The sequence below is a fragment of the Siniperca chuatsi genome, linkage group LG8, assembly GCF_020085105.1.
Source record: "Siniperca chuatsi isolate FFG_IHB_CAS linkage group LG8, ASM2008510v1, whole genome shotgun sequence".
NCBI lineage: Eukaryota > Metazoa > Chordata > Actinopteri > Centrarchiformes > Sinipercidae > Siniperca > Siniperca chuatsi.
Window position 1 is genome coordinate 23246114 of NC_058049.1, and position 22322 is coordinate 23268435.

General features: G+C 37.7%; 1 protein-coding gene across 2 annotated transcripts in view; it reads right to left on the reverse strand.

Moving 5' to 3' along the window:
* pigg (phosphatidylinositol glycan anchor biosynthesis class G) overlaps positions 1–22322 on the reverse strand; it is a 55263-nt gene that overhangs the window by 23775 nt on the left and 9166 nt on the right. The window contains exons 5-8 of one of the 2 annotated variants that reach the window (XM_044204310.1): positions 18981–19116; positions 14643–14855; positions 7868–8085; positions 7182–7466 (exon numbers count right to left, since the gene is read on the reverse strand). In XM_044204310.1, coding sequence (XP_044060245.1) covers positions 7182–7466; positions 7868–8085; positions 14643–14855; positions 18981–19116 — 852 coding nt within the window. Of the gene's footprint in view, positions 1–7181; positions 7467–7867; positions 8086–14642; positions 14856–18980; positions 19120–22322 lie in introns of both variants that reach the window. The other variant, XM_044204309.1, reaches the window with a different exon arrangement.

Below are 22322 nucleotides of genomic sequence, written 5' to 3' on the forward strand. Positions count from 1 at the left end.
CTCATTCCACGGTATGTATAGACACCATTTTCTTTCCCATTATACCAGCAGACAGTGACCGTGAGCTGTCAGTCATAAATTGTGGTCACTTAACATTTTTAAAATTGGTGTTTGTCCAATCGCATACTTGTATGCAAATTATTTTCTTTAGTGGTGACAGCACATTGCCATGCAAAGCAAGTTCAAATGAAGTTCAGCCAACCTCTTAGTTCAGCAGCAATATTTTAGCCCAACAGACAACTACCAAATACGGACATGCATCTTAGCCTGTGTCCATCTTGATGACAAAGAGAGGCTGAGCCTGTACTTACACTACCTGCAGGCTACAGTACCAGTTCACTGTAGGACTGGGCCGTTTCATACTTGTTTTTCACTTACAAAACTACAGGCTATTATTGTGGTCAGCTTTCACACATGTTCCTGTTTACTTGTTAACAACATGCTGTGACTTTAAATATTTAGTTCTGGTAGTTGTGGTCCAGAAGAAAAAAACACTAATCTCTGACAAATTTAGGATCTACTGTACAGCTTCTAGGTTGCACACATTTTCATACATTATCAGTATCGACGTTGATTTTTATTAAACTTTCTTTGAATCATAATTTTTGTTTCCAAGTTTTTATGAATGTCTCCCAGATTAAATACCCTGTATGTTACTAAATTCTCCCAAAATATAGTTCCCTATCCAATACACATTTCAGGGTTGATTCAGGTCTTTGGTTAAACAGGGTCTGCTCATTCATTCTGTACAGAAATCCGAGCTACCCTTGCATTACGGAGAAGACGATTGATGTCGTGTGTGCCAACAACTTCTTTGTTTTTGAGATAAAACCTGTCATGGCCCAAAGGGAGCTGTAATATGTTTTCCCAGCTCCACTGCTCCCCTTCGAATCTCTCTCTCCTCCAGTGGGTGGCAAATTGTGAAATCTCAAAAGCAACAATTCCTCATGTTTTCCTTCACTGAGTAAGTCTTTTGCATACTCATTTGTGTTCATGGCATTGTTTCTAAGTAGATGGAATACAAACATAATGGAAGTATTTATGAAAAAAAGTAGGAGGCATCAGCATTAATATAGAATTAATATTACCCTATTGATATGCTATTGATACAATTTCACTCTATTTTTCAATTTACAATTTGCATGCCTTAGCAATACATCACAAATATCTGATTCAAGTCAGCATTCATCAAATGTAAGGGAATAATGACAGCAGACTTAAGAGGGTCAAGAGACAGCTTAACTATTTTTATGTCATGAAGAAAAAGATGCAAAGAGAAAAGTATTATCACTTCTTTTAAGATCCTAAATTATATTGGAATCAACACTGTTCAGGCAAAATTTCTATTCTGGTATTGTCAGATCTCACTGCTGCTTTTGGCAGAGTTGATCAAACCCTATTGTTGGACAGGTCTGAAAACTGGGTTTGTCTCTCAGGTACTGTTCCGAACTGATCTTTGAACTGGCAATCTTACTTCCAAGCAGGTCAGCATGACCTGTGGAGTACCACAAGGATCAATACTTGTCCCCCTTCTGTTCAATCTATACATGCTGCTGTTAAGGCAGATTTTTCAAAGCATTAACAGTAATTACCATACTTATTCTGATGATGCTCAAATCTACATTTGAATTTCACCACATCACTATAAATAACTAAGTCTTTTTATGTAAAAACTATGAGTGAGGTAAAATCATAGCAGTCATATTAAATCAGTTACAGTGTCAGCCTTTAATTATCTAAAAGTTATTGCTAGACTAAGAGGAGATGTCTAAACAGGATCTCAAAAAATTTGTCCCTGCATTAAATTCAAGCAGGTTAGACTATTTTGAAAGTCTTTTCTCAGGTCTACCAAAGAAAGTTTTTGGGCAACTACAACCAGCCAAAATGCAGCCACAAGAATTCTAACCAAAACTAAAAAACTTATAACATATTACACCAAATTTCGTCTTTGCATTGGGTACCAGTAAGTCAGAGAATAAATTTCAAAACACTGCTGCTGGTCTACAGTAAGTAGGCAATTTGAGGGGGGATGCCATCCCCCTTGTTAGCAAAATTACCAAAATGAATCCCCCTTGCTTGGTGCTGAAGTAGCAGACGGATTTGTAATTGCGCCTTTTTCTCTTAGTCCCGCCCTTCTGTCAGTTTCGTCTTGGATCTATAATATTCTCCAAACTATATGCTATAAATACTCAATTCTATACAATATTGTAGCCTATATATTCTATAGAGTAGTGTTACTGTCATGATCAAAGTGACAGGTAGCAATGTGTAGTCGTGGGGTGCTCCCATTGGGCCATCCCCACTGTTAAAAATTAACAAATCACCGACTGTCTACAGTCACTTACTGGGCTAGGACCAAATTATATTTCTGACTTGCTTTCTCCATATGAACCTTCCACAACATTTAGGTCTTGTGACTCAAGTCTGTGGACTGTTCCAATTAGCAGGGACTCCAGGAATAATCACTCCTAAAATGGCAAATTGTCATTTTTACTCTTGTTTGTATGGATTAAACAAGCTAGATATAATGTATTAATTAGTGAGTCCTGGCAGGGGGAATTAGCTGTTTCCCCCTTGTTTCTAGTCTTTGTGCTAAGCTAAGATAACCGGCTTCTGGTTGTAGCCTTAAATTTAATGGACAGATATGAGTGGTATTGATCTTCTCATCTATCTCTCTGCCAGAAATTGAATGAATGTTGAACAATTCCTTTAATTATCAAAAAAGGCTGTTTTCCGATTGAAACAATGAAAGAGAGGTAGGATATGCTATGATGATATGTTATTTTAAAGACCATAATAGGGAGAAATATTTTCTAAGCAGCCTCAGAGCCAACATATACAATAGAACATCCATCAATCAAAACCAGAACTGAAGCCTAATGTGGTGAGGATGGATAAATGATATTACTCTTTTGCCCTGTCAATGCCCTTCTCTGCATCATGACAAAGCTCAGTGAAATGACAGGATGATGACCTTTTTGTCTAAAATGTAATATTTTGCCTTAAAATTATTGGAGGACCTCTGGTACCATATCTGCATCCATGCCAGTTAATAACTTTCTAAGGTTTCAGGCAAAAGTACTATGAAACTGACAAATTAGTTGCAATACTTCTGGAAATACTTCAACCTTTCTTGGGTCTAATATGTGTATATGATTTCTCACATTCTACTGGCAGGCCTTTGAACCCGACTTTCCATCATGGAGTTGTGAAACACCCTTTCTGACTCAACCCTCTGGACTTTCCAGCTTTCTTACAAGAAATATAGATATTTTCAAAAAAGAAAGCTTATTAAACTCTGAGAGTGAACTGAGAGACTCAATTAATACATTTGTTAGGGGTTTACTTCATTTTAAATATGTTTAAAAATGCTGGTATTTTACACTTGGCATTTCTGTTTTCTCCAATTTCTCTTTTCGAACATTCTCCCACTCACCTCCTTTATAGACACTACTTTTTTAAATGAAGTATACTCACCTTTAAGTTATTCAAATTCATTCAACTGGTATTCTAATCACATTTTAGTTGGAGTGGTGAGTTAGTGAGTGTGCTTAATCTGCCAGTTTTCCAACCTCACTCTCTCTGCCAGAGAAACTAATCAGGATACCTCTAATAAAGGTTTTGGATGCCACCCATAATGCAGTCATTTGTCAAGCCAAACTAGGCACCACTTTGCACTTACTGTAGATCCAAACTGATTTAAGTGATTATATAATATAACAAGACTTTACCTGACATACGATAATTTCTTTCATTTTGGAACTTTGTTGCACAATATTTTCCTACTTTTTTGTCCTTAATGGTAACTCAAGCTGTATTTTTGAAGCATCTAAGTAAGTTGAAAGGTTGCTGAAAACTGTCCAAAAAGATTTAATTCCATCAGAAAAGTTATTACCATTACTAATATAGTGTAACAATAAAACAGCTTCATTATCTAATCTCAATATCAAAATGAGTTTGTCAGTCGTGACTTAGAGAACACAGAGTCTACTAATTGTATTTCCTCACACAGGTTATTACAGAGATAAAGATTTTGGCCATGAAGATGGAACATGATTGTAAATATTTAATTACCATTTTTGGAACAAGATATATGTGCAATATATGGAACAAATCCATATATTGCTTTAAAAGCATTCAATAAGATTTTAAAATTGATTCCAACATCATCTACAAGTCAATGTAAGGAAGCTGAAATGCTACTGTAGTTTTACTGTCTACCCTCTAAGTCCCTCTATGACTAGTTCAAAGTTTTAGTTAAAAACATATCTGCAGCAGGATTCAAAACTAAATGAGCACAAGTAACAGCTTTTATAGTTGAGGACACATTACAGCTGGATTTTATTAAACATAAATATATGCTGTTATGAGCTTTTATAGCCTGTACCATCCAGAACTGAGTTTCTTCTGCATTACTTTCTTGACATAAATCATTCAATATAACACACAGTGTTGAAACACCACTATTTTGATAATCGATTATTCATACAAGTCATTTATCAAGCAAAACGCCCAACATTCTCTAGTTCCAGCATCTAAAATGTGAGGATTTGCTACTTGTCTCTGTTTTATATCAATGTAAATTGAATATCTTTGGGTTTTGGTGTGTGGACTTTTGGATTTTTCACTATTCTCTGACATTTGACTGAACGATTAGTCAATGAATCAAAAGAAAAAAGATTACAGTGTAAACAATAAAGAAATACATTTTTAGTTGCAGCTATAACAAACAGTAAATAATTTGTTCCCTTTCATTTTGTGGTGATTGTGTCATTCACAGAAACAAAATGGGATAGTCTAAATCTTTCTAAATACCTTAAGTTTATTTTTGTATGTTTTACCTTTCTAGCCAAAGTCTGGAGATTTCTCAAGAATCTGCTGCTGGATGAGGAAGCACACTTCTCTTTACAAGTCCAGTCATTACCTGCCAACTGAGCTAATCTATTTGTGTGACATTCAAACTCAAAGAAAATATTCCACAGTCTTTTTAAGGAAGCCCGAGTAACAGAAAAATCTACAGTATATTTTCTCCACATGCTTCAGTGTATAGATTTGGGAGTTTATTTCTTCACCCAACCTAATGGCCTGAGTGGATTTCTTCTGACTTTTTTGCAGCATCAGCACTTTCTCAAACTTCCCAGAAGGGAAATGAGATGTAACCTTTACAGATAAATTATAATGAGCAAAGAGGTGCAGCAGTAAAGAGGGCTCATCTTTTAGGCCAATTTAAACAAACACTAAAGACTGAATGCTTCCACCTTCTGAATAACTAGTCCCACTTCCTCTGATTGATTGCTCACATTTAGAAAAGCAATCTAAACATCGCTGGCAATTACTTTTATTTGTTGAAGTAAATTTCAACAAAGTCATTACGGGGGGAAGACAAAATAATATAACAACAAATTTGATCAAAAACCATCAAAAGCACTGCCACAACAGTGGGTCATTAGCTGTATTTCTAAGTCCCCTGTATGCTGTCCTTCATTTTCGACTGCTGAACCTTTGTCCATCAGCTCTGTAGGTGTAATGGTGTCATGTAGGTTTACTGACTGTTCCCCCTTGACATGTTAAATAATTGTTCTGGTTATTTGACAAGTGCACCAGCAGTTTGGCCACAGATTATGTGGCCTCTTTTCTCTCTGTTATTCCTCACATTAGTTTGACAACTTACATGTAAACATAGTGATTCCTTTACAGCTGACAAATGCTGAAAACTGGCATTCATCATAATATGACCAACCTTTGTTTGTAATTGTGATTAGATTACTACCAAGTTTAAGCCATTTTCTATGAAGTGTTTACATAATTTTGGCTTTCCCATTCAGTTAAAGGATAATGCTCATGTAAGTGCTCGTGTCCTGTTGCTGTCAGTACCTAATGGTGATTTATTTGTTATTCCAGACTGATGATAATACTGAGTGTTGAACTGCAACAATAAATACTGCTGAAACACAATACAGTTCAGAGAAGAAATTACGTCTCCTCATCTTCATTCCTGCGTCCTGACCGATACACCATCCTGATTACTGCCAAAACCTAAACGAGCTAGCCGTACTTAATTACCTCACAGACAGTGGGGTTATAAAGTCGTGTTAAAAAATAATACAATACATATGTTATTTAAAATGATGGATTATGTTCATCAATGCAGCAGTGGGTTTCAGAAACGTGAGCTGATTTGGGAGCGTGTGATTTCTGGGACACAGAGTAAACCTGCAGTGGAACAGACTTTAGCGGCTTCTGTAACAAATTCATGTTCCATTTGTTGTGCTGTTAAAAACTCTGTTTTTCGAAATACTGTCTGAGTTCCTTTTCTATGACTCTCACAGTCACTACATTGACTGATAAAAAGGTTCTCATACTTTGTGTGTCAACATTAAACAATATAGTTTTTTATGTGTCAGTAGATTTAAAGTTATATTACTGCATTAAATTAAATGTCAACATTAAAGCTACTCCCTGCTAATTACCTTAACATTTCTGTGCAATACTGTATGGTAATTAAAAGGGCTTTTTGCAATTATCGATGAAAAACACATGACAAGGTGTGCATACAGCCAAGCACTATTTGATTAATATAAATGGTGCCCGAAGTCTCAAATCGAATAAGAGGCACTGCTGAAACACTTCTTTTAGGCCACATTTCGGTGGAGTGATTTTTCAATTGTCACAGATCCAAGAAAATCTACTAAAACTTTTCTTTTGTTTCAAAGAACAGGAACATTCAAGTGATTTAAAGCTGCATTAGTAAAGACTTTGCTAACTTTGCTAAATCACAAAGTGAATAGACAAGAGCGTACCATCCCCCCTGAGGCTCAGTCGATTTAGTAATTTTTCTCTCAAATAAATTCTGATAGTCTCGTAGGTAATGTTTCTCTACCAGCAGGCAGTGACAAATTAAAACATAAGAGCAGAAATCTATGTTTTAAACAGCAGTCAGTCAGTTTTCCATCCAGAGACAGGACTGGAGTCACTTACATTAGATCTTTTGCTTCACTTGTCACTTTAATATTCTTTGTTCTGAAGCAATCACAGACCAGCCGAACTGGATAACAAGTCAGGCTGCACACTGTGGTTTTACATGCAGCTTACTGTACATAGGTAAAGCACACATGTGCAGACATATGAGGGCAAACATCTGTTACAATCTGGACCTGTAATATTTAGGTGCACAAACTCACCTTCCCGTGAATCTTCAATCCCAGTGGGAGTCGCCGTGTTGCCATGGAGACCAGAATACAAAACATTGCAGAGGAGAAGGCAACAGCAGCAAACACGAGACCCCAGGAGAGGCTGCAGAAGTAACAGGAGCTCTCAGCAGATGTGCACACCAAGACATGCACTGAGGCGAGCAGCAGGCACAAGAGGTAGAAAGGCAGGGAGAGCAGGGCTGAGAGGACTGGGAGGTCCACTGCTGCTTCACCACTGAGGGCTTCAGGCATAGCCAGCAGTAAGACCAACAGAAGCTTAAGGGCCAGGAGAGACAGAGAGAATGGAGAGAAAACGTATTTAAGAACTTTGATGAACTTTTTGTTCAACTGACACAATCACAGAAACCTACAGCAGCACGGCTATGCTCGCAGTTAAAGGCAATTCCATTTGAAATTGGACACACATGTAATGCACAGTGAAGGTCAGTACATGTACAAATTATGCTAGTCCATCTTATCAAAGCTTTTTCTTCTCAGTCTGTATGGCAATTACACTGTTAGAAACATCTCCTCAATCGAAAAAGAAAGCTTTCAAATGTGGACATGGTTCTTTATGAGAGTTTAGTTTTTATTTTGTTCCTACACACCTGTGATTTTCACACACTAACAAAACACTGACCTACCAGCTACACCAATTTAACTTCATCTGTTCTTACCTGAAACACAAACACCATGCCTGCGATCATCGAGTACATGTCGTACTTGCCCAGCTGTTTGCTGAGGGCTGAGCTCATGGCAGCCAGGGCCTCCAGATACTGCTTCAGGACCTTTTTGCCCATGTTGGTCAGCACCTCCGAGGTGTTGCCCTCCAGGTAGAGCTTCATCCAGCTCCCATGAGCCTTTTCTGCCACACGGAACTGCTCGAAACCTGCCTCTGGATCGGAGAGAAGTGGGGAGGGGGACCTCGGTATCAACAATTGGCATGTTTAAATAGTGTGGCTTTAGAGTGACCATTAATCGGGGATCACTTGATATTGATATTTGTTGTCAGGCACTTGGCATTACTGTGATATGGTGTAATTTCTTGTTGGAACTGTAGCAGCTATTGCATTCATATAGATTTGTCAAAATGAGGAGGACATTTTCAGCATCTCATTAATAACCTCTATGGGTTTCCTGATGTGCCGTCACATTAATTTTGCACAGTTTATTTACCACCAAAAGCCATTTGATGCATAAGGACAATTAAACTTATTTATGAAACCAAACAATCTGTGCTTTCCAATTATGCAACTTCAACCTCTGTTTTGTTGTTGTTAATTTTCCTTGTATATATCAACAATCTATCACCATATTGTGACATATTAAGGTACAACCATGTTTGGATGCAAAGCCACGATTGGATGGGGTAGGAATCACTGGCAGAAATGCTTCATGTTTTGCTATCAGCTTATTTAAAAACAAACTGAGCCATGCAAAAAGTGAAGAAAAGTTAAGGAGGTCTGGAGTGCTTTGTCTCACTTCAGAAAAGGCCTCTTCAAGACTGCTGCCTATCCTGCTATATTTCATCATAAAGAAAGTACAGGCATTTTCTAACTATTTGTTTCCTTATGAATGAACGTTCAGTTATCCTATTTATGCCTTAATCAATCATTCTGATGATGAATCATTAGGATGTTTTAAATGGGAAATCTATTAAATTTCAGTATTTTCTGTTTCCTGTGTCGATAATGTTCCTTAAATTGAAAAGATAATATGCCCGTGGTAAAAACCATTTAGTCCTGAAAAAAGCAATGTATAATTTGTCAGGTTCCTAATGATGACAAGGTATGACTCATTCATATGTTTACTCAAAGCAGATAAAATGATGCCTGTTTTCATTTTACTTCAGTTCTTTAGGAGCCTGTTCAAGGTCAAAGCGATGTGGAGGTTTGATTTGTGGTATACGTCAGTGAAACACACACACACAGATGTGCACACGCGCTCCTAAAAACAACATTTTGCAGTATAACACCTATCTCAGCCACATAGGCATAGGGGTGATAAATAGTGACTTTGGCGTAGCCAGACAGAGGGGTTGGTGGAAATATTAGAAGCTTAAGCCACAGGCATGAATCATACAATATCGATGGCTCAGGCCATGTTTCATCTGTCTAAAAGTGCAGGGATTGGTTAATGGCCCTCCAAGATGCCTGAGGTTAGAAGAACAAGAAAATACAACATGAAGATTGAAACAAGGCAGACGGTGATGGATTTAAAAATAAGTTTTAAGAGGAATTTCAAAATGTACTAGAACTTTTGCTGTGTAAAGTTTTTAATTGGGCTTTGGATAACAGACAATATGCAGACACTTAGGACTCTGCAACTGTCACATTAATTCATAAAGGTAAAGAAGAAGACTGTGCATCATATCGTCCAATATCTTTATTAAATGTAGATCATAAATTACTTAATAATAATAATAACTTAATAATAATAATAATAATAATAATAGAGAATTCTGTAAAGTGAATCTGGGCTCTGTCAAAAATATATAACCTTCCAAAATCACATTTTTATAATCATTTACAAATGAGAAGTTACCTGGCAAAAGAAATAGGGCTAAATAAAACCATAAAGGAGACACACCCATTAATAGCCTATATAATAAGAACATCCAATAGGGTGAATACAAAATCTATATTGGGTCAGATGTATCTGATTGTGGAAGACGAATCTAGGAGTCAGAAAGTCAAAACAATTACCTTTTGGGAAAGTGAGCTGAATTTAACTATGTCACCAGAAATTTGGAAGGATATACGTTGTAATACATGGAAAACATCAAATTCTTTAGTTTGGAGAGAGTCCTCTTGGAAAATTCAAATAAGAATGTGTGTAACACCTATTATTCATGTAAAGTACTCTAATGAGGTTACACCAAATTGGCGAAGATGTGGGGAGGAAGCCACCAATCACACACACGTATTTTTTTCCTGCCCACTTTTGCAGGAACACTGGACAGAAGTAAGTAAAATCATGGATACCGTATTTCATTGCACACTCCTCTTCTTTGTTATTATTATTATTATAGTATATCTCTTTAATTTTTCTTTTTTACTTCAGGGGTGCAAGGGTGGGGGTGGATATAGTTATTGCAATCTTATCTTGATTTCATTGTGATTATTGTAAGTGATTATTTTAAGGGATTAAAACCATCAGATAAACAGTATTAAAAAAATAAACAAGGCAGACAGACAGAGATTGTGGCAGAGATATGTGGAGGCAGAACAAGGTTGTTTAAACCTTGTATCACCAGAGTTGAACTTTAAAAATTTTACTTTCATGTTTTTCTGGTTATTCTTACTTTGGGCCAAAAATAAGTGATTGCAAAAACTTAACAGAGATTGCACAATAATGACAAAATCATAAAATATACAACTAGGGCGACACACTCAAGCTGAGAGTGGCTGGCCATTATAAATCTTTGCTAAATGACTTTTTCGATTGAAGTACTTTTTGTCTCTCTGATGAAACATTTTTGAATACTGAAATCAGCAACATTTCTTTTCAGACAGATTTCTTTTAAGCAACTTCTTGCACACCCAGTAAGATTTGACCCCAACAGGTGTCCAACAGGCATGCTACTTAAAATATCATTCCAGGCGAATTTCCCAGCAGTAACAACTATTACATTCTACTGCATAACAGCTTCTTGATTACCCAAGTGGACAGATTCAAAAAAATCAACACATCCAAATGTAGGTCTGCTGAAATAATTTCCATTTCAGCCCATCACTATGGAAACCAGGGACCAAAATAGAGTGGAAAATGTGCTGCCAGAGCCGTAAGTTTTTGAATGTGAAAGGAAGTAGTTTGTTTCAAATCAAGTTCTGAAAATGCAATATTCACTGCTTAACACACTCGTAGTTTTGTGTCAGTTCAACACATCCGTGTTTTGATTTTAAACAGCATAATGCACACTTGTCTTACAATTCAACATAACACACAAGACAGCATGCACTGTGTTATGTTGTACTGAAAATTGGGACAACATACAAATGTGTGTGGGCCCAAAGATGACACAAAAGTGTGTTACCAAAAGACAAAAACTTTTGAGAGAGCAGGTTTTTACAATATTTGAAATATTTGATGCTGAAATATAATTTGGTAAATAAAGACAAAATGAAAACTCGGAAAGTGTAGCTCCATTTTAATAAGAGTCTACGACCATGCTAGCAGCTCCGTGAGGCTGTACTGTGGAACAGTGGTGCTTTGAGCTAAATGCTACTGTCAGCATGTTAACATGCTCACAGTGACAATGCTGACATACTGATGCTAAGCAGGTAAAATGTTTACCATGGTCACCATCTTAGTTTAGTGTGTTAGCATGCTAACGTTTCCTAATTATCACTAAATGTCATTAGTTTTGCAGGTATCTAGTCATTAATCAAAATATTGAAATTTTGACCTGATGATAACGCCAGATGAAAAGGCAGGGGATCACCAAAGTGATTACAATTCATCCTGAGGTTGATATGAATGTCTGTGCCAAATTTCATTTTAATCCATCCAACTGTTGTTGAGACATTTCACTCAAAGCCACAAATGTCAACCTCAGTCAGAGGATCAACAAACTTATTAGGATTCATCATCTGGGAACAATGAATGTCTGTACAACATGTCATGGCAATCCATCCAACATTTGTTTAGATATTTCAGTCTGGACCAAAGCGGTGGACTTACCGACTGACAGGCCATCATTGCCACCCATAATGAGTATACATTCCTGTTGGGAAGAGGCTCCTTCATACTAACTATTATGTGGGCACCCATCTATTCATCTCCCATCCCAGTCATTAATTTACAGGAATCCAATTGAAATACAAATGTACAGTACAAGCTAATACTAGTTATGTAGTTATACTACAAGTTAATGTTCTTACAGATGCAGGGTAATGATTTTAAATCAGTTCTCTAACGCTTGCTATGGACTTCTAACATTAGGGGTGTCATTTCCTCATTTTCTGGACATCAGATTTGTTCTAAGTGTTTTTGTGCCTCTTTGTGTGTTCAGAAATGTCTCATTAGGTAGAGTGGCTGCGGGCTTGTAAGCAAACTTGGCACCACCTATTATCTATTTGGTCATCATGTCAAAAGTATTCCATGTTCACGGTTCAACTGATTCAGTAGAAAAAAGGGGGGGAAAAACAGCCTTTTTAGTGCTTTAAATGCCACATGTCCAATTATTTGCCAAACAAGCCAGTTATCAAAGAGTTTTCTCTCTGCCTCCTTCCCTCTGTCTCATATAAAACAATAAGATAAATTACTCCCAAACAATCAAACATTAGCAATGGTAATTTTTGCCATTGGTGTATCAAATGTTTGTGAAAATGAAGGACAGCCACTGAGAGACAGACGGAGAGGGAGACAGATAAGAGGCGTTGGGGAGAGACTGCAAGATGGATAACTCTGACAAACAATGTGACCCCGAGATAAAAGTAGGGAGCTAAACTCAGTGATGATATGTGCATGCATTTGCACAAAGAGTGGGCAGCATTAATGTTCAAGAACAAACCACAGACTATTAGTGACTCTCCCATGTGGAATTTTCACAGTTGTAAGGTCATTTATTCACAGATTTAAAGAAATTAGTACACAGATTTTCAACATAGGGTTTAACACTTACACCCTGACATGACAGGAACCACCATGTTCAGAACATGTTTCTCACTCAGATACAGGTTTCTGGTAGAGCTAGGTTCAGTCTTTCTTCTTCATAAACCTGCTCTTGTATCATATGGTCAGTATTTATGGCAGGTTTTAGTACCCTACTTATTTGATTCATCTGCGACAACAAAAAACTGCAAACATACCGAAAGACATTTGAAGGATTATGTAACTGCAAGATGAATGTTTTCAATCTGTTAACTACCATTAGAGACCATTAACCAAAATAAAACCATGTGTTTGAATTGATTTGTTTTCATCTAAGACATGTTGAAATCTAATTTTCCAAAATCTGTCTTTTTATAAAGCATTCCAGTGCTGATGAGCTTTGGTATGATGAATCTTTTGAACTTGTAAGATGATTCTACCCTCGTCTTAATCAGACTGCTTCAGGTTAAACACTCTGAGAAGCTGCTTTGATGCAGTCGACAACATGGTGTGAATAATGAGGAGATGGACTTCTACTTGCAGCAAAAAACGTTTCTGAGTCAACTTAAGTCTGTGCCATCTGTGTTTCTTCAGAGAAAACATTCCATGCACAAAACTGTGAGAGGAATGCAAATAAAACAATCAACCACGTAAGACAGTGATCGGACTTAGCATATGTTATCTCAATAACTTGTGTTTTTTGTATTTTTTACTAGCTAGACCTGTCAGAACATGTATACACCGACATTTTATTTCTTTATAACAGCATTAGCTCTTTTTCTCTATGGCCACTTGGCAGAAGCACCACATTGCCATATTATCATCTTACAGAGTCGTTATAGCTAACATGCTCGGAGCAACATAGGCATTCATTTTAAGTTGTCTTTTTGGCCACGTGATGAATGTAAGTCCAATATTCACTCTCCTTTAGCTCTGTTTTTGTTCTCCACCAATTCCTGAGAAAGAATATCTGGCTCTTTAGCTGCTAAATGCTCCACTGTGTTAGCTAATTGCTAACTGTGTGTGTCTGCTGTTTGGTGGTGGACATGTTGTGTACAGTGGGCTTATCAGAGCTGTTTCTTTGGAAACAGTTGCCTGCTGCTGGAAAAAAGGGTTGATGAGAGCAGTGAGAGTGAGCCAAAACGGTAAAGTTGCCGTAAGGGCCATGACACCAAAACAATGAGATGAAAGATGCTAAAACACTCCGTAGAGCTAAAGGGGAATGCAGAGTCAGGTGATCATTCTCTGTGGGTTTGTCACTACGAGCGACCCCACATATTCAGAAAAATATTAATTAGTGCAGCTTTAACTGTGATGAAGTTGAACATGAGTAGCCGGTGACAGAGCTCATGTTGCTCTGCATATTTCTGAATAACCCTCTGTCGCATATAAACCAAATTATTAGGTGTCAGTTACTGGAATTTTGAGGAAGTTGTGAGGAAAATGCATTTGCATTATGATACTGCATGTGCTGGACATTGTATGTTATTTTTTGGAGTTTGAATAAGATGGCCCCATTAACTTCAATAGGTTGGGAGAAGGCTGCGATGGAGTAATGGGGACTGACCTGCTGTGTGTTTGGTAGTTCTACCAAATTCAATAGAGTTTTGACTGACATAGGGGTAAGGAAAAAATGACTGCATTTTCACTGTGGAATGAACTATTCCTTAAATTGCACTATTTTTCTTACTATTGGCAAGTGTCACATTGCTGTGTGCATGGAAAAATGTAGCCACTGATACTATCACCAGCCTGGAAACAATACAGCATAATGATGAGACTCCCTGTCAGACAAGGTCCTGGCTTTCTGGGCTTTTAACGAGTCCAGAGGTTGGACACATTGAAATTGTAACCCACCTTTCTCATAGTCGGGCATGCTGTCTTTGAGCAGACAGCTGAGCTGGTGGCCATTGAGATGCAGGAAGCGCAGCTGGTCTCGGAGTGAGGTTTCTTCCAAGACACCCGGGATGACACGGCCCACGCTGTTTTGAGATATGGGCAGGCCGAGTCCCAGGGCCAGGGTCGGAGTCAGGTCAACCTGCTCCACCACTCCAGGCTTCTCCATTTCCACTGACATCACAGGGCAAAAACACACAAGCAAAACTTTGAGGATCTACTGCATCTGCAATGCATGATGGTGAAATAATGACACATGAAATAAGTGCATTTCTTTGCATTTTTCGTATTTTGGTGTTATCTTTGTTTCGCTGTGTTGTTTTCTAACATTCAATCAGTGTCTACTACTGAGATGTCTTTTCCACTGATAAATTTCAAGGAACCTGTTCAACCTGAATGTACTAACTAACAGATTCTTCTTCTATTTATTCCAAAAATACTTAAAAGTTAAAATGCACCACCTCCTGTGTGCCAGTGGAATGTTCCCTTGAAAACCTGCAGCGTCAGACAAAGAAAATGGAAGAGCTTTCAAAAACTAACCAAATGTTGAATCACAATTGTGTTACACCAATCAGTGATAGCGGGTGGCAAAATGGATATTTATTTATAAGAACAAAAGTCACATTTTATTACTTCAAACCTTAAAGCAATCCACAGACAAAAACTATTTACATGATGGACACAAGGAAATGGCTCAATTTTTATACTGCCTGCTGTGGAAGATTCCTCCGTTCACACAATAAGAGCTTGTCTGAAAGAATTTCACAACACTTATCAAGATAAATTTGAAAAAGGAGGTCCTTCTCCTCAAGTCATAAACCTGACACAAACACTAACAGTGAAAAATCCCACACCTCTCTGTTGTTTGGAAGTCAGTGATTATGTACAATATATTTTACTGGGACATATCGCTCTAATCACAGTAGCTACAGCATCTCATTGCCGGTGCTTTCTCTGTCCCCTCAGGACAGTCAAACTGCGATCATGGGAAAATGGCGAGTGTGGTGGAGTATCTACAACCTTATTAACTTAATTTGAAACATATAAAACCTGAATCTGAACACAAAAGCATCCCAAACAACCCTGATATTTACTCTTGTATTAATGCCTGTGGGTATGACCATGGGGAGGGTTGTTGCAACATGCAAAACAACCCAAACAGAAACAAAAAATGAATGAATGAATAACATCATTATCATATCAATGTGGTTTTCATTTTTCAAAGCTTGTCTCCTGTCAAAAGTGAACAGACATTTTTATGTTGACACTTGGCTTCCTGTAGAGAGCTTTCAAGAAAGAGAGTGGGAGTCATTTCCCAAATTGTCTGCATCTGATTGAAGTTTTCAGGTTGCAATAAATAACCATACTGGTGTATAATTTATCCTAAAATGAACAATACAGCTCACATGTGCGGGGAAGTGAGACAGCTGCGGACTAAAGACTGGGACAAACCCCAGAGCTATGAGCTAATTTGGTAATTGGACACAATGAAATAAGCCGGGGAATTATCCATTTTATATTAAAAGGAGACGGATTTGCAAAAAGACAAGGACTTTGCTGTATTAAGCCCATAGCTATTCAGGATAATGCCATAAATCAACAAGTATATGCGGCTTGTTTAAATCTGTTACTTAGCAATGAATGACTATGTATGAATGTTATGGTTTGAGTTGCAGCACTTAAACTAATGATAGAGCCTTCTATTTAAAGTTAAATATTTTTAAACCCCTCTGGAGATGTTTAATCGAACACTAATCCCATTTTAACTGCATGTAAAATCATACATTATTATTTTATGATGTTGCGATTTATTCTCTGAAAACAAGCCAAGAAGAAGTAACCTGCTTGCCAGACCACTGACCACATGCCTATACATTACCACCATCAGCGATATCCAGTCTGTTTGTACTGTACTGTTTGGCTTACACAGAACAGAGCGACTCACATTCTGGCGGAACAGATGTGTCATAACTCAGTAAAAGGTTACACACACAGAATGCTGATTCACAGATGAGAAAACTGCAGCTGATGATGAAGCCATTTGCATCAAAGTATCTAGCTTGCTAATATTATCTCTAAAACACCACCATTATAGCCATTTTTGAATTCTTAATACGACTGTACCGAACCATGCGTTTGCTCGGCTTGGAGATTACTTTGTACGAATGCTGGCACAATAACAAGGTTTTCTCAACAGATCATAGCACAGTTACCTCAACATGATTTGTTATGATTGGGTTTAAACAGATGCTGGCACACGTATGAAATGCGTATATGGGCACTATACCTCACTCCATTAATATCTCTATCACATCAGTAGGCTGAAATCAATGTATCAAAACATTCTTGCATCAGTTACTGATGTGGTTGCACCATTGTTGCTGCGAGTTTTGAGGCTGGGAAGTTATCACCTCATCCATTCTCTGTTATTGGCTTTTCTTGGTTTTGACTGTAATACAGTGTATCATGGCTAAGATACATAGATACTGAGGTAAACAATGACTGTATGGCTTCTTACACCTACACTGTCTTATTAAAGTGGCATTGCCTCTCAGGATCCTCCCAGCAATGTTGACTAAATGTTCTGTCAAGAGGGCAATTTTCTCAATGATGCATTCAGATTAAAAAATGAAGCTAAGGTACTGAGCCAGTAATGAACTCTGATCCACTGCAGCATGTTCTAATGAAAAACAACAGGCAGTTGAGCTTTCTACTAACGACCCGCCATTCTCACTATGTTAAAAATAACCAGTTATACTGATGAGTGCACTGATTGCACTAACTGATGCATTAAATAGAATACATTTCCATGTCAACATATGTAAACTTAAGGTGGTATTAATAGAAAGTATGTCCCTTATAGCATTGAGGTTACAAAGGACTCAAGGCACAGTAGATTCAAGTCTTAATTTTTCCTTTCTAATTATTAAATTAGGTGCTTCCGAATCAGAATATCTCCTCTATAGGAAGAACATGTGGCATAAGGACGAAGTTTCTGTCATGTATTGTTACATGTCTTGTTGTTCTTACGTTAAGGTGTCTCACACAAGTGTCTGCACACATAGACAGCTGGATATACACCACCACCACAACAAAACTGGACAAAATAACTCCCTGTGTTGCCCTGAAAACTCACTTTCTCATCCAGCTTCTCATTATGAGCCATGGGATCCTACATGAACACACTATTTTCGGCTAAAGTAAGAACAGTTAGTCACATTAGAGATTTCTGTATTTCTTCTCCTCTCATTGGTTTAAAGTGGGCGGCACTCAGTTAGAAAAAAAGGGATGTCATGTACTTACATACACCAATAAGGATTTAGCAACATTTGAATCAGAATCTGATGACAGACAGTGGCTTGTTTGGTCGCTGTCAATCAATATGATCAAATCACAGCACACAGTCCCCCTTTTCAGGAGCTATATTATGTTCGTATTCTATGTCTGTTTCCTTTTTTTTCTTGTGAAACACTTTGTAAAAGAGGTGCTACAAAATAAACTTTATAAAGAAACAGTGTTATCTTTTAACTTCTATGTTAATGAAACAGAGAAAACCACCTCATTAATGACTTATGGAATTAATTCAACTGCCTCTGGATGTATTTCAGTGAAGAGAACACAGAATTTGGCATTTACTTCTGATCCCTTCTGTGATTGGTAAAATTTTTGAATTTGAAAGTATAAAGTCCTACTGGTAGGCAAATCATTCAAGCTGTTGGCACCACAGGAGGCGCAGAGTGCTAGCAAAACCACGGATTATGTAGCAACAACTCATCTGAACTGTAAATGATTAAAGAATGAATGGTCTATAAATAAAAAAAATCTATGCAAGAAAATATCTCAAAAATAGACTTGGCTGAGAAAGAGGCAATTATCACGATCACGCTTTCACACTCAACCACATTTATCACTGCAAAATAAAGTTCTGCTCAGGAGTTTTCTATTTGCACTCTGTGGAGATGACACTGTCCCTCACACTAAAATTAATGGAAGTTATGTGTGAGCATGAACGAAAATATTTTCCCTACAAATCCTATTTAGAAGTTTAGCTTGACTTATTCATCATTTTCAGTGATGAACAAAACACATTCTTTCAAGCAGGATGGACCAGTGGACAGAGACACTGCCTTAACTAGACAGTCCAAAATCATGTCATGTCTACACACTTATCATAAGTCATGGGTCAGTATGTCGACAGGGTGTACCAATGGGATCACCAGCCCCTGCCAAACAGAATCCCTTCAATTCAATGACAAATCTGCTGCCCTCTGCCTCTTTAAGCAACACTAGACAGTTTACCTTTTCTTTTGAAGGTCGGACTTATGAGCACCAAGGGCGTATTGACTTCTGGCTCTGAGGAGCCCCCGTGGCTGCCGGTCTCCGACATGCCGTGGTCGCCACACAGCACCAGCAGGTAGGGCAAGGATCCCTCTGCCTCCTGAGAGAAGCAAACACCAAGGTTAATGGACTCCTACACAATCATGTGCTGATCTGGGAGGGCAAACCTCAAAGCTCGGAGATGTGAATAATTCAAACGTGGCACCAAATCAAAAACATCCAGTTTGGAAAACAGATCAATAGCATGAAATGACAGCTGCTTGGGTGATAGATTGTTTCACCAGATATTTTTGATGTTATTATGTTGCCGACATTTAATAGCAGCAGAAAAGGAAGGTATTAAATTATTACTTTTGAAAAAGGAAGTCATGACAAACACTTCCTGGCACAGTTTCACCGCATCTCCGGACTAAAAATGCAGTAAAGGCAGCAAACAAACACAGGATGAATCGTACCACACATTACAATACTCTCAAAAGCCCCCTTTGTTCCAGTGTTGTATCACACATAAAGGAAAAAAAATCATTTACTTCATTTATTATAAAAAATTGTATCCTATCAACCAGAGATTAATAGACAGTAACACCAATGATTACTGAAGGCTGAGATAAATTCTGCTTTGTGTTTGGAAGCCAAGTCAGATAAAATGTTTCATTTAGGATGACTTTATCCAAACAGACTCACAGAAAAGGCCAATGTCAGCGTAAGTGTTTATTTTTTAGCCGTAGCTATACAAATATATTGATCATACTTTTTTGATACTGTTAGGATGTGACATAAAAACGTGATGAATACATTGAGCGAACACTGCATGTTGGAACTGTGCCATTGTGCTCTCAGCTGACCCATTATATTTGTTACTCACTCAGCAAAAAAGAAGCAAAAGACTACCTTCTGTCCAAGATATGACCTCTTGGATGCTTGTTATAAATGGCACTGAACACAAGGGACCCAAAAAACACGTCAAGACGGGTACTAAACTCCACTGAGCCCCACACGGAGCGAGCCTCTTCTCTGTTTAGGATAAGTCAGTTTAGTCCTGTTCAATAAAAAGGACAATATTCAGGTCTTCTGTCAGGAGAGAATATTATAAGAAAGAAGAATAAAAATAAAATAGAGATACAACATTCTAAACATTTGCAACACTTCATTTATCTCGCTTATGAAATACATGGCTCAGATTATACAGTATGTTGCTCTGCAGGTTTAAGAAGTTTTGCACTTCAAACAGCAAAAGCAGCAGCCCAACCTTAAAATCTGAACTATCCAGAAGAGATGATTGAGGCCATGTGATCTCCATTAACACAAAGGTCTGATGAAGGTCGTAATGACCAGGAGGTCCTGCTTTCCAATCATGTTTTAATGGAGAGTGTTGCGTCTGTCCACTCTGCAGGTAGAGCATGTCGCTGCCCCTAATATGAGCTTGCTGAAATAGGCTACTCCCATCACATTACAACGAAAACTTTGAGGGCTGCCATTTGAATGCTACCCTGCTCCTTCACTGTGCTGCAGCAGGAACCATCATTCCTTTTAGTACCGAAGGATGCAGCAGAAAACAACAGCCAGCTCACATGTGCAGTCAAACAAATGTTGACCCCCAACATGTCAAAAGCATGCACGGAGAAAACGTAGTTGCTTTTGTAGAAGCTTCTAAGGTATTCTGCGGGACCCCACTGGGCTGTGTCTATATTTAGGTCACATTGCTGCTTTAGAAAAGAACAGCCAAAGCTTTCATTAATGTGACTGAAGCGAGACTTTCAAACACATTTCATTCAAAGAGCTCACTGGGAGCGCGAATGAGGCTGCCATTGCCCAAAACGCACAGATGTCGCCATGAGCCTGGAGAGACAGGATTTAACAAGACAGAATTAACAACTTTGGGGATGTGGCGAAATGTTGCATCAACATTTCCAGAAATATCCTTCACTGTATCTTTTCCAATGAGGAAAAGTTTAGGATGTGTGCTCTTGGCTTCTGTTCTCTCTCTGCCACTTCAGAGATGCAAAAGGATGACAAAGAAGAGGGAGATTGTAGGCTCATGTTGACATGACTTGACAATCTAAATACAAGCTACACAGCTGAATGACAGCGAGACAATGCCCATTAACAACACACACACGGCGCAAAGACAATATGCATGCACAGCTGTCAGACCGCACAGAGAAAATAAGTCCACGAGACCTGCACACTGATCAAAGACAAAATTAAAGATAACAGAAAAGCTTAACAGTTTATTAAATCTCTGGGGTTGCTGCAACAGATAACATAATAACTGCTGGAAACACTACAATTACCTGTGTAATTAAATGACCATCCAAAAACTGATAATGCTAAACATTCCCTGACAGCATCACAATGATATATTAACTATTGATCATTACTTCATATTTGCATATTTAATTTACTTATTATATAATGACATTGACTATTATAATAACCCTGAAAACCTTTAAACAATGATACAATTTCTAGTCAAAATTGTAAATGTAAAAGTGTAATGTTGAGTTTAATGAATTTTAATAGAGAGAAAGAGATGTTGACAAGCAACAATTAAATTAAGCAGCAGCCCAGCCAGAGCAGATCAGTCTAATTAACTTGAATTGAAAGTTAGAAGCCAAACCAGTATCTCCAAATACAGTGAGTAAATAATAGATATGTTAAAGTTGTAGCCCTTAAGATTTTCATGAAATTAAACCCCATTTTTGCAAAACCATTCTATGTATTTATATTCTGTAATTACCTCTCTATATAATAGTTTTAGTTATATAGTTAGTTAGTTATAATAGTTGGTGGCGGAGTCCGCCATTCCCGTGGCTGACTCAAATTGCCTATACCTCCACAAGAAGGATTCCATTTAGGACAACTCTGGAAATGTTTTTAGTAAGTTCCTTGTTTTGTTTGTCCACTTGGGCAGAACTCCACAACAAGCTGAACATTACACATACATTTAACATATTATGGCCTTATTAAGTTGATATGTAGTGCTGCATCTAACGATATTTTTTCATTAAAAATTAATTTGCCCATTATTTTCTTGACTAGTGGATTAACTGATTAACGGTCAATTCAATTTCAAAAAATAGTGTAAATGCCCATCACACCAACACTCCACAACACAAAGATATTTAGTTTACTATCCCATAAGACAAAGCAGCAAATGCTCACAACTGAAAAGCTGGACTAATCGATTAATCAACTAATCATTTCAGCTCTACTGATGCATATGGCAAACATGTTAGCAAACAGTTGCCTCTTTACACGTCGAGCAGACACGGCGCAATATAAGCATTAATTTGAAGTTGT